This window comes from Athalia rosae, chromosome 4, assembly GCF_917208135.1.
Source record: "Athalia rosae chromosome 4, iyAthRosa1.1, whole genome shotgun sequence".
Classification (NCBI taxonomy): Eukaryota; Metazoa; Arthropoda; class Insecta; order Hymenoptera; family Athaliidae; genus Athalia; species Athalia rosae.
In genome coordinates this window covers 19,442,824-19,454,700 of record NC_064029.1, presented here as the reverse complement: position 1 = coordinate 19,454,700, position 11,877 = coordinate 19,442,824, and the positions used below count along the sequence as shown (strand labels likewise).

General features: G+C 41.9%; 1 protein-coding gene across 6 annotated transcripts; it reads right to left on the bottom strand.

Moving 5' to 3' along the window:
• Window positions 1–10: 10 nt before the first annotated feature.
• Window positions 11–11,303, bottom strand: LOC105688277 (LIM/homeobox protein Awh-like). Of its 6 annotated transcripts, none has more exons than XR_007278018.1 (6): window positions 10,505–11,303; window positions 5,537–5,919; window positions 1,575–2,029; window positions 1,050–1,244; window positions 760–890; window positions 11–145 (listed from the first exon to the last, which is right to left on the bottom strand). XR_007278018.1 is itself a non-coding variant. In XM_048653964.1 (5 exons), the coding sequence occupies exons 1-5, from the start codon at window positions 10,607–10,609 to the stop codon at window positions 823–825; spliced, it is 1,206 nt and encodes a 401-aa protein (XP_048509921.1). In that variant the 5' UTR covers window positions 10,610–11,302; the 3' UTR covers window positions 231–822. The 6 variants fall into 6 exon arrangements, 4 of the variants coding, with proteins under 4 accessions (XP_048509921.1, XP_048509923.1, XP_048509922.1 ...); XR_007278019.1 differs by having other exon boundaries at window positions 760–869; window positions 10,505–11,300; XM_048653964.1 differs by lacking the exon at window positions 11–145 and having other exon boundaries at window positions 231–890; window positions 10,505–11,302.
• Window positions 11,304–11,877: the final 574 nt, after the last annotated feature.

Below are 11,877 nucleotides of genomic sequence, written 5' to 3'. Positions count from 1 at the left end.
ATGATCGATGATTAATTATTTGAAAATAATTCTTCCGTGATTCTCGTTGATTTCTGTAATAAAATTTATGGCGAGGTAGTAAGTTGTGAACATCATCGTTAGGAAGGTGTTCAACGTTACGATCCTCCACGAATTGGGAAATGGACTGCAGGTGAAAATATGGAACGAGAAAAGACACGGATTATGAAGTGTCAGGTGATTTGACAGCGATAATTGAGTGAACGTAGATGTATGAACAGATATATAAATGACACTTTATTAACAGTACGATTAGTTCATGTTTTTTAATAATTAATATTAATGATATAGATTTACAATATGGTATATAATTTAATTTAATACCTATAGAGTGCAACGCGTATATTGGGTATGTTTAACACTTGGAAATTTTTCTCACACACGTCCGAGTTTAATTAATTAACTAATTACTTGAATAAGTAATTGATTAGTTAATTTGAATTCAGCATCGGTTCTACTTCAAATATATAGAAGAGTTCATTTCTTTGAGAGTACGTAAATCCAGTCGGTTTATTTCTATGGGTGCTTCTAATGAATTGACGCGGGAATGAATTGAAAAACACGTAGATAATTGATAGATCATACACAGTTAAAAGAAAAAAAAATGACACCGACAATTATATGAAATAAATAATATATAAAAAATGTGAAATCCTATCTGTATATTTACAAAAGTCGATATTTTTTTAAAATAACAATAATGACAATGATAATAACGGTGATAGCCTAAGCGGAGCTTACTTTGTACAATTTGACGCGACGAACCAACGTATGATTATTGACATCGTAATTCGGATCACGTTATCAGCCGCCTCTAACCCCATGAAGATTTCCTGTTTGAGTAGAATTATCTGCAACAGAAGTAGGTCGCCCTGCTCTAATAATAAAATAACCTTGAAATCAATCGGGGAAAAGTTGTGAAAATTTGTCAGAGAAGGTCGAATCGGATTACGCCCGGATAATCAGACATCGGGTTGTTCGATTATGTTCAACTGTACGTAACGTAGTATAATAAACAGCAAATTACCCACTCTGATGGCAAAATTGGGGCTGCATCAGGGTCGGCGTCGACGGGGTCATCGGGGTCATTGGACTACCTGGACTCTCACTTCCTACGCTACTGCTCTGATAAGTTCCTTGAAGGTAGGCGCCCTGCACTCCTTGAACGACTCCTACACCCCCGTAAAGGTCACCGGGGTGGTGCTGAAGCGGGGGCGAATGGTGCACTGGGAAATGCGAAGATAAAGCTTGGTGAAATTACCGAAAAAATGACTTCGAGCATAAAAACGTCATAACTCTCTTTTGATTCTTTTATCGACTTTTTATTTGATTTGCCGTCTATTTTCAACAAAGTTGCGCTTATTTGAAAATGAGTCTTTTTGAGGTCAAATAATTGCTGTGTGCGGTATGAAAAATGTTCAAGGAAACTCTCGTCGCCTATTCCTGGGATATTTGAAATAATATTTCAACCTTTTTTCGAGTACAGATGAAGTTGAGGAGTAATAAGAATGGATAAAGATTCACATTAATACAAATGCGAGCTACCAGCGACTCACTTTGGGTTTTGACCTTTCCGCTGCAGTGTTTCTTCTGCCTTGCCCGCGAATTCTGAAACCAAACTTGCGTAACCCTTTTGCTGAGTCCGGTGACGTGGGCTATCCTCTCCAAGTCTTGACCATCGGGGTTACTGTCCAGTTGAAAATTAGCCTGAAGAACCGACAACTGTTCCTCCGTGAACGTCGTTCTCACCCTTTTCGCCTTGTTTGCTTTTCCACCTTCGGAATCACCGTCTTCTGACGACGACGTGTTATTTCCCTCGACTACGTCTAGGTAGTGCGCTTTGCAGAGCAACCGCGCGTCCAACAGTGCGAATTGTTCGCCGGTCGAAAGTTGTCGCGAACAAGCGTCGCAGGCGAAACAAGCCAGGTGATAAACGCGCTCTCTCGCCCTCCGCACCCAGTCGCCGGCGCCCACGCTCCGCCCGCATTTCGCACATTTCGCCCCGAAAGCCCTGAAAATTGAAAAATCCTCAAATCTCATGGATGATCAGGGTGTTTTCTCCGCAGGTGAATGAAGTTTTGTACAATTCCAAAATCCAGTCGTCTAATGAGAGTAACAGACTGAGCGCGTGGCGCTGGTATAAGTATCTCCTGCAGGAAATAGAATTTTCTCCTATACAAAAAGATGATGGTCGGCAGGTAGGATCAGAGGGCAACGGCAGCAGCAGCATCGTCATTGGAGAACTTTAATTCCCTCGTGAGTTATAATGCCTATTACCAAAAAACAAATGAATAAATTAGGGCGGGGTTGTTTGGTAGCCGTAGTCTCTGGGCCCTAGAGATTTATGAATGGCCACGTTTATATGTACGTGTATACTTCGGTACATACGTGTATCCAAATGATCCAAAGGATGCTCTCGCGCGAGCCACACACCTCTAGAACCTTCCCCGTGTAGGTACACGAAACCCTGGCGCCACTATTTATGTAAATTCACGAATACTCCCAGATACAAGACAGATTAAGAATTCGTTCGGTAGGGCTGCACAACGTGCGCGAGGAGGGCAGCAGCTCCTAGGCTTGCCAGCGTTCCGATCGCTACGTAGAGAAAATTAGCATAACCAATACTATTGGAGGAGGGTATCGACCAGGCGTACAAACTCCTCATGTACTCTGCGTTTTTTTCTTTCTCTTTCGTTTCCAACTCGCTTCTATCGCCCATTCGTGACTGGGCGTCGATATTATACCGGTCTGATTATTCCTCGCATAGCCACAGTTTATCATACACGTAGCTACAGATGTTTTTTTTTTTTAACATTACGTAGGTATATCGCGTGGTACCCGAATTTCCGTGGATCAAATCCACTCGGAGATCATTTGAATTTCGTCAGATTTCAGATCGTTATATTGCTAGAATTTATTATAACATACCGTGGTGAAATTATTCCACTCGCCATGCTCACAAACGGAAAATTTCTGTTCCTACCAAATATTAGAGTTGCTTTAACGACGTTTCCATTATTTCAAGTTACCGAAAGATTTGAAATGATTCCAAGCGATTACTCGTGATTTTTATTCAATTCCGATAATGTTTCAAAGTTTCGAGTTATAACCAAGTCCGATGATCCCATTAGATTTGGAGTACATACCTGGGTACGAGTTGAATTCAGGCGTTTTCGACACACGTATGAAACCGTGAAGCTATGGAGCACACGTGAATATGGGATTTTTTTTTCTTTCGTTTATTCATCTCCGAAAACTCGCCCTCACACGCGCACATGCGTATGTGCGGTGCGAACACGGGCGAGTCACTGCAGCAGTCAACCGGAGTTACGAGGCAGATTCCTCAGTCGTTTTGTACCAAAGTCACCGCATAGGTAGAAATACAAAGACAGAAATCATCCCGCGCCACCTTCGCTTCGCTCTTTCCATCTCATTCTCCTCGCCACTCTCCGAACTCTGTACCGAACCTCCTTCATTTTTCCCTGCAATGCAGGATGACCTATACAATCTCACGTTTGTACCGCATTAAATATTATACAGTGTGGTACCAAAAGAGGGGTAGGTCTCAAAAAAGCCTAATTTCCTGTCCTGTCAAAAACGGAGAGAGCGGAAAAAAAATTCACAACTGCGAGAAAATATTGAAATGCAAAGTTGATTACACTTTTTCGCGAAGGTCAGGAGTACGAGATCAATGGTATAAAAAATGAAGTGACGTAGGTTCGTGATAATCGAAGTGAACTTGAATCTCGAATTTTTGACGACTCAGATATTATGCCTAATTGAATTAACTAGTAACATGAAAAAGCAATTGAAAAATTCAGGGAATTTCTAATCTTCGACACGATGCGTGACGTGAAGAATTTGATACACACGCGTACGCACATAGGTGTACCATTCGCGCATTTCTAATGCACGTTTAAACTGGTATATGGGGTGCGTGGATGGGAAATTGATTGGGAGCTTCGAGTACAGAGGTTGAACAAAAAAAAAAAAAGAAAAATTCAAACAAAAAAACCATATAGCTACTAAAGCCACATACGAACATCCTTCCAATATATAATCGCAACGCCTTAAGCTAGTAGAAATATCCTTTACATAAGTAAGAATTGTGCAAGTGTGTACGACGGACGCGTAGGTACAAAATCCATAGATACGTAGGTACATATATGTGTAACATGACCATAACATTAATCAAGTTGCGAAGCCCTAGGCGACGAGCACTTCGAATCTTTACTACAAGATCGGCCTTTGCCGCTTCCATATCACGAACACGTACGTAATTTTTACGTATCATAAGTATTTTCACCTACGTTATAGGTGAATCATCCATGTACGTAAAGGTCTGCGTGATGGGCCAGCCCGCGGAGCATAAAACTATCGCGTGCTAGAGAACGGTCCGGTCTTATACGGACGCATTTCATTCCGTGGACCCTTCTATCCGTTTGATAATTGTTCCGCACCGTTCATTGTCTCGTTTGGGTGGTCCAAAATTAATGAAATTTCTAATTTCTAACGAGATATTCCACAGCAATGAAGGTTGGACAAAAAACGTACCGGTAGAAATTGAACATTTTCAGGAGACATTGCCACGGAACGTACAGTTATACTCGGATGAAGAGAGATGAAAATTCGAGGACTCACGATACGAGTCGTACGTTCGTATATCGAGTTGGTATAACACGACCACGTCGGTTTATTTATTTATTCTTTTAACGAATATTTTGCTTCTGCCTAGTCACGTGCGGCTTAATCTCGTGGGGCACGCGAGTAGCGGTAAGATCTACCGATCGATGCGATCGAGATAACCAGCGTCCTGGGAGCTTCCAAATTCAACTTGGGTATATGCAGCAGGGAGCCAGATATTGGTTATGGAAGTGTCAGGCGTCGCGGGGACTAAGCTCGACAAATGATCAAAAACGACGCGACGTTGCGATGCATTGATACGTGATACATAGGTGGTTCCGTATGGAGCGATACACGTATTCGTGTAAGGTGTATACCGACTTGTACGTATACTTGTACAACTACATCAAAAGTCACGATCACATTGTACAGCTAGTGTGTACGTGCGATGCCGCATATATGGTAGCGAACGAACATCGACTTAAGAAGATCAGCATGATCTTAAGTCAATCTTGAGTTTTTCGAAGACTGCGGGGGTCACCCCCATCTCACGAAAACTCCGACGTGTGCGATACAACTGCGAACACCCTGTAGGCATGGCTACTATTTCCATCACCCCATACGCATGGCCAAATCCCAGTCTTCATTCTCATTCGGACGACGTGAATTACCAAGACTACTGAACAGTGGATTGTTTCAAAGCGAAAGAACCTTTCTTACCAGAGGAAAAAAGGATTCAGGTAGTGTGAAACCTTGGGGGTAAGATCTTGCGTAACGATCCGCATTTATGTCCAAACGTCATCGGCAGACGTCTTTGACTGAAATGAGGCTGATTTTTGGAACAAGGGGTGAAAAAGCGGAAGGTGGAAGCAATGGAAGAGCAACGATTACTCACATGGCGTAGTCGTGCCGGCAGTAGAGTCGCATGCCCCTGAGAAAGCAGGAGTGTTGGTCGTGAAGGGGTCGGGCGCAGGCACAGCACCTGAGACACCTCGAGTGCCAAGTTCGTCCTCCCACGCAAAGGACGGTCCGCTCTCGAACCCTGTCGCCGCATCCCCCGCACTCCATTAGCCTGTCCATTTCCATGTCCATCGGATCATTGTCGCCGTTGTTGTTTATATTGTTATTGGTATTGTTGTTGCTGTTGCTGTTGTTGTTATTGATGTTGCTGTTATTATTATTGTTGATGTTGTTGTTGTTGTTGTTGTTGTTGTTCTTCAGAGTCGCCGCGGTGCAGAAAGTCGCGTCCGTAGACTCCGGGTCTGTTTCTATTTCCGTCTAAAAGCACAAAGATGAACCAAATCATACAAATCGACTCATTGAACTATTTCACTTACACCCACCGTCTGCGTATCTCATCGGATATTCGGTTCTTCGTTCATGTTTTCACCCCAAGACGTGACGCATGTATGTTAATAGACGTGGCAAAATACAAAAAGAGAGGAGGAAAAAAACGCGAAAGAAAAAACAGTTTACGCGGCGTCGGCGGGTATATCAAGAGGTTCAAAATCTCAATTAATAATATGAAATAAAAAGTCGAAAAAAAAATCAATGACCAAAAAGGTGATAAATGATCGTTATTATGGCGTACGAGTTATACACGTGCGTGATGTGAGTTTCACGCTTCAGCTACTCCGGAGTACCCGCGATCGGCTCCGTTGAGCTGCTTTTTGCTTACGCGAGGAACCATCGGGAACTTTGCGCCCGTGAAGACGTTATGTAGCAGCGGGCATGTTACATGGCAACCATAGCTGAGTAATATGCGATACACAGAACAATAGTTTCACCTATATGTGCGTCTAACTACGAACACGTGTCTTTGAATATCTCCGATACTTGATACGTAGAAAGTAAAAAATATTACCCATACCTGCGGTACAAATTCTTATAGAGAGGGACCAATTCTTTTTTCTTCATCTGTTAACGATAAAAGGGTATGAGATAAAAAAAAAACACACGTAAAATATACGTATCATACAATAATGTTCATCGCTGTGCAGCGCGGTTTGCAGGTCATGCACCGCTTGTTATATATGTATAGGAACGTATAGTATATAGATTATCAAGTCTGTTACATACACGCGTCATAAGAAATTTATAGGATCACATGAATTTTTATAGTCCTTAATATTGCATGTACTGGTATATAAAAATTTATCGCGTTTCCTTGTGCTTTTTTTTTCAAAAATCATCATGAAAATGCAGTGTGTGCAGAAATAATTGAATCACGTTACATGTAAGTATCTATATACACGTACACGCGAGTATAGCAAGGATGAAACGATTTTGAATCATGCAAGATTTTTTTTCTTTTTGTTTTTTGTCCGATATTTTTGGTATGACGCGTATTTTTTTATGCACGTTATTACAGATGTGCTGTTCAGTAACACGAGTATTGAGAAAAAAACGAATTTGAAAATAACGATGTAAATACATACCTATGCATAGGTATATAAGTATGGATATGAGGCATAATATTGATCGTTGAATTATCCGAGGATCTGACATACATACATACAAGTGCTGGTCAGAAGCCATTACTGACAGCTGCGGTGTCGTTGGAAATTGAAATAGACGATGAGATTACAATATTACTGGTATATAATATTATGACCATTCAATTTCAGAATCTACGAGTCAGAAGAACTAGAAATATTACATCGAGAATTTTAGTGGCACAATAATCATCGGGACAAAAAGAAATTTCAAGTTTTTCGCACAATATTTTTTTTTCCAATCAAAAAAGGGAAAATCAAAATAACGATAGAAAAAATTCGATCACAAAGAATCAATTCGCAATGAGAGAAGCAAAATGTTGGTATTCGAATTTGAACAGTGATATATATTCGACGATATGGGTTGATGGATCTAATCGTAACTTGGAGGGCTCTTGTGATCCAGACATCAGTCGTACAATCATCACCGTATCATCGGCACTTTCGTCTTTCGTGAATCGTGTTAGTCGTGTACATAACGTGTACATACATACAAGCGTGTATGTATGTACCTACATGTGCATACATACAGATATTTATAATTGTTACATAGTCCGGGTGTGTATGTATTATAACGCCTATCTCACGCGGGGATTTTTTCCAACCATTGTTCGTCTCTCCGGGGAATCAATGAGTTAATTACCCAATTAAATCTCTGGAGTACACCGCGCTGCTGCTCTCTCTCATCTGAACACAGCGCTCGTGATTTATAATCAACTTTTACAGTCTTAGGCGTATTGTACATCGTGTTATAACGCAAAATTAGCCAAATATGGCCGCGAATTTTACAAGTAACGCAATTAATCCAGATACTGCAGCAGGTTTATTAGCAACACCTCAATCAACTGCGGTTGCTCTGCCAAATATAATTGGCACGGTAATTATAATTTTACAATTTTATTTTCACAGGAAAACCCAGCAGCAAGTAAATGTAAGGCATTAAACTTTCTGAATCCTTCGGATTCTGCTAGACCTCCTTTTCAAAATGTCGCCTTTTATCATAATTCTCACATGATGTAAAAGTCCAAGTCCATCATATTCAGATATCGTGATGTTTCAGGCGTTAGAATAGCTTATCCCTCTAACATGGATTTTGGGGCATTCGATCTGAATCAGGCTAGAAAAATTACAGTTGAGGTTACACGGAGAGAAAAAAAAACTATCCAGAGTTTTGGGTTTAAAACCCGCGGCGTTTTTACTGCCCTTTCGAAAGTTTACGACCGCGGACAGCCAGAGAAGACCCTCCCAAAAGGGTAATTTATTGCACTATGGAATGCGACTAGCTCACGGAGGCCGGTAAACCTATGTATCCATCCGGGGTATATGCTTTTGTATATGCATTACTTCATATGCTGTAATACATAATTAATCCAAACCGTAACATTTGGACCAACCCCCGCGTGGTACCACGGCTATAATACTAGTTTTCCAGCAAAAAAAAAAAAAAAAAAATCACCAAATCGACGCAATATTTTTTATTCGATAAATTTCGATTCCTCTGTCAAAATCCCCGAACGATATGCTCGCCGATTCTGAATGCGAATGAGGGATGACGACCGTCATTACGTAGTTGACGGATATTGTCGGTTTCCTCCGTCCTACGTTCTCGTCTATTGCTCGACGGGCGACGGGTTTTTTGCGATAGTCACGGACTATTTAAGTCTCGAGTCTATCACATACGATATTATATACTCGGGTATAAATACTCTGTCCATTTATGTATCGTACATACGTATTCATAATTAGTTATCAGGCTTGTACATATCATATTCTCGACCGGTGTCCGAAGAAGCTGCTAGGCGATGTATCGTGGTTGTTATGTAGATTATAGCCATATACATGGTGTGAAGAAAGCAATCAGCAGGTAATCAATAAGAATAATAGGTAGGATGATTTATTTTGCTCATAATACGCGTCTCGGTAGGCAAGTTATACGTGAGATGGACTGTCAAAGTGAGAAATGTTGAGGTCAAACGGACCGGGCAGCAACGTTGCGGCAGCGTCTCGTAGCATAGATTTACACGCTGAGTTTCGTTCACTTACAGCCGCAACCGAGGAACTTCTCATTTCCCGACTACCGTAGTCGATCGAAATGTCAAAAACTTAAATAAAAAACCTTCGCATTAATTGTGAGCTCGCTACGCGCCGCGTCCAAGCCGGTGATCATCGTGTGTAGACGAGCTCGTAGCCGATCGGGAAAATAACGAATGAATAGAATTAGAAACTAAATTCATTTTCGGATGACAGACTGCTTCTGGAATATTCCCATATCTTACTCCACATCCTACTCCCGCGGTGCAGTAATTTGGTTTCTAAGATATGTACGCGGAATGAGCCAAACTGTACGCCTGAAACTGGCTGAAACTACAACGCCACATATCTTATGGATATTGGGTAGCGACGGGCGCTGTGCATATGCAACAGCGCCGGCGCATCTTCGTCTCGGTCTTCAGCGTTCAAAATACTATGGATAGAAATTTTTTCTCAAACACGGTTCACTTTTCGCTTGATAAAGTGACCGATTAATCTTACCTCGAGAAACCCTTGATGAGATTCTGTCATCCCACTGGCGAACCGTAAATAACCGTGGGCAATGTTGTTTGTAACATATAATACTGATATACGACGAGTAACAAGCAGCCGTTGTACATCTGCGGTCTATGTGCGAACATCTATCCGTGTCTTCGACTTGAAAACATGAGACACGCGACACCTCGCACAGAAGTGCGGAGCGATCAATTTTTGGGCACCACGCGAAGCGATATTTTTCTTGTTCCAAGCAGTCTCGTAATTATTCATTCGGTTTATACGTCGACCCCCTCAGCCCGTTGCACATCGGTACCTCTGACCCTCAAGCACGTTATTGGATGACCGTTGGTCTCAAAGTCAATTAACGTGGGATCCGTTTTGTCGAAAAAGTGCAAATTCAAGTTGTACTTACTGCGATGTTGGAATACGGTTGACTTTAATTTGCGGTTCATTTCGGTCGATGATCGCCGCAGTTAATTTACGGGAAACCGAACAGTTCCTACGCCGAATAGAGGGAACTCTGGCGCTTTCAGAATGCACTCGCGTAATATCAGCGAAGATTTCAATGCGTGTGATGTACGGGGACAGTTAGAATTCCCTTTTACGTTATAACACTTTAGTTATTAATTGGTACCGTACTCCACGGAGAGTTGTGATTTATAAAGCTGATTATTCATAGCGTAGACGGTTATGAAATACGGTGACAAAATTTGAAGATCGGTCTTGTATGATAATTAATTTCGTACGATGATGTATGGACGATGTAACAAGAGGGATAAGGAAGACGACCGCACGACGTCCTCGAGTTAAATATGTGCGAAACAATTTTTTCCACTCACCTTCATTTTTAAATCCAAGAATCCCGAAGTCGCCGACGATCGAATCCGGCGGAGATGAATCGTAGAGAGTTGAGCGGAGTGAGATCTGTCGTATTTCTCTGACATACGCACGCCACGAGAAACGTACAATTTATTTCCATTAATCGGTTGATCAACAATCGCATTTGATTATCGAATTCCAGCACAACGGACAACGTCAAATACACATCGTGACGAACGTGGAACGGTCTTTCAGTTTCCTCTTCACAGAAGAATAATGGTCAGGGTAACACCATGTGAAACGCGAGCTTTGCGGGAATACGCGTAAGAATTGGAGCACGCGGTCCGCAGCGACCGCCGCAAGAAGAGGACCTCTCTTGACGGCGGTATGAAATGGATAACACGTTACGTACTGCGTCTCGTATCAATCGAAAATGCGATCGACCGATACGACGTTGAGCGTGGCTCGGCAAAGACTGATATTTCGATTTCAGCTCGGATGAACGTATTCAGGGATCCCCACCACCGCATCCCATTCTTCGAGTTTTCTCCTCCTGGACCCGGGCGAGGCGCACCATGGGGATCGTACGCATTGTTGCCTGGGGGTAGAAACCGGGGATGGGGAGGCTGGGATCAAAACGAGAAAATCGTGCTCTTTGAAAGCTCCGCCTATTCTCCCGCCTCCGGACAACCGACGGTTCAGAATCCTCCAACTGTCAGATGTATCTGCACCGGGGAAAGGAGCTCGTCCGACTCTTCGATCCTCTTCCTCCCGTTTCAATACAAAACGCATAAGTTTTGTCCGACGTTCGCACGATACCTGAAACACTGCCCACTCTTTTCAGATTATTTCCAACCTTATACACCCGATGAAATAAATTCGAAATAATTTTTGAAAGTAGAGAAAAACAGTAATTGTAAATTTTCAGGGATCCCGTCTTTGTAGACTAATAAAATAAAATAAAGAGAGCACGAATATTGGCTGAAACATGTTTTTCAGCTAATTTAATTATGACCGAATCATCGAGTCGTATTATCAGACTTGAACATGCCTCCAAATGTGTGGAACGAACGGACAAGTGAAGCAAATAAGAAGAAAAGAAAGACAGAGATGCCAATTAGGTACCTGAACCGCCTAGATTATTGTCGGATGTGACACGATGTCAAGTTTAGTGTCAATCGTTTGGCGTTAGCGTCAAGATTACCGGGTAATTGATGTGTTTTATTATACCTTGCATATTAATTCACGACACAGTACAAGTTCATCTGTACCCAGCCTGTCCCACCTGCAGAGAATGTAAAGTACATGCATATGTACTAAATTATCCAGCAACGCCGAGTATATAAATATGAAGATAAATATATACGTACTTTTCACACTTTACACAGCAATA

What these genes read in the sequence shown, in the direction of transcription:
- LOC105688277 (XM_048653964.1), bottom strand. Translation starts at nt 10,609, where the DNA reads ATGTCAGAGAAATACGACAGATCTCACTCCGCTCAACTCTCTACGATT. An exon ending in TCTTGGATTTAAAAATGAAG is followed by an intron (nt 5,920 to 10,504) that starts GTGAGTGGAAAA and finishes TTGTGCTTTTAG; the next exon opens with ACGGAAATAGAAACAGACCC. An exon ending in GCCCCAATTTTGCCATCAGA is followed by an intron (nt 891 to 1,049) that starts GTGGGTAATTTG and finishes TTATTAGAGCAG; the next exon opens with GGCGACCTACTTCTGTTGCA.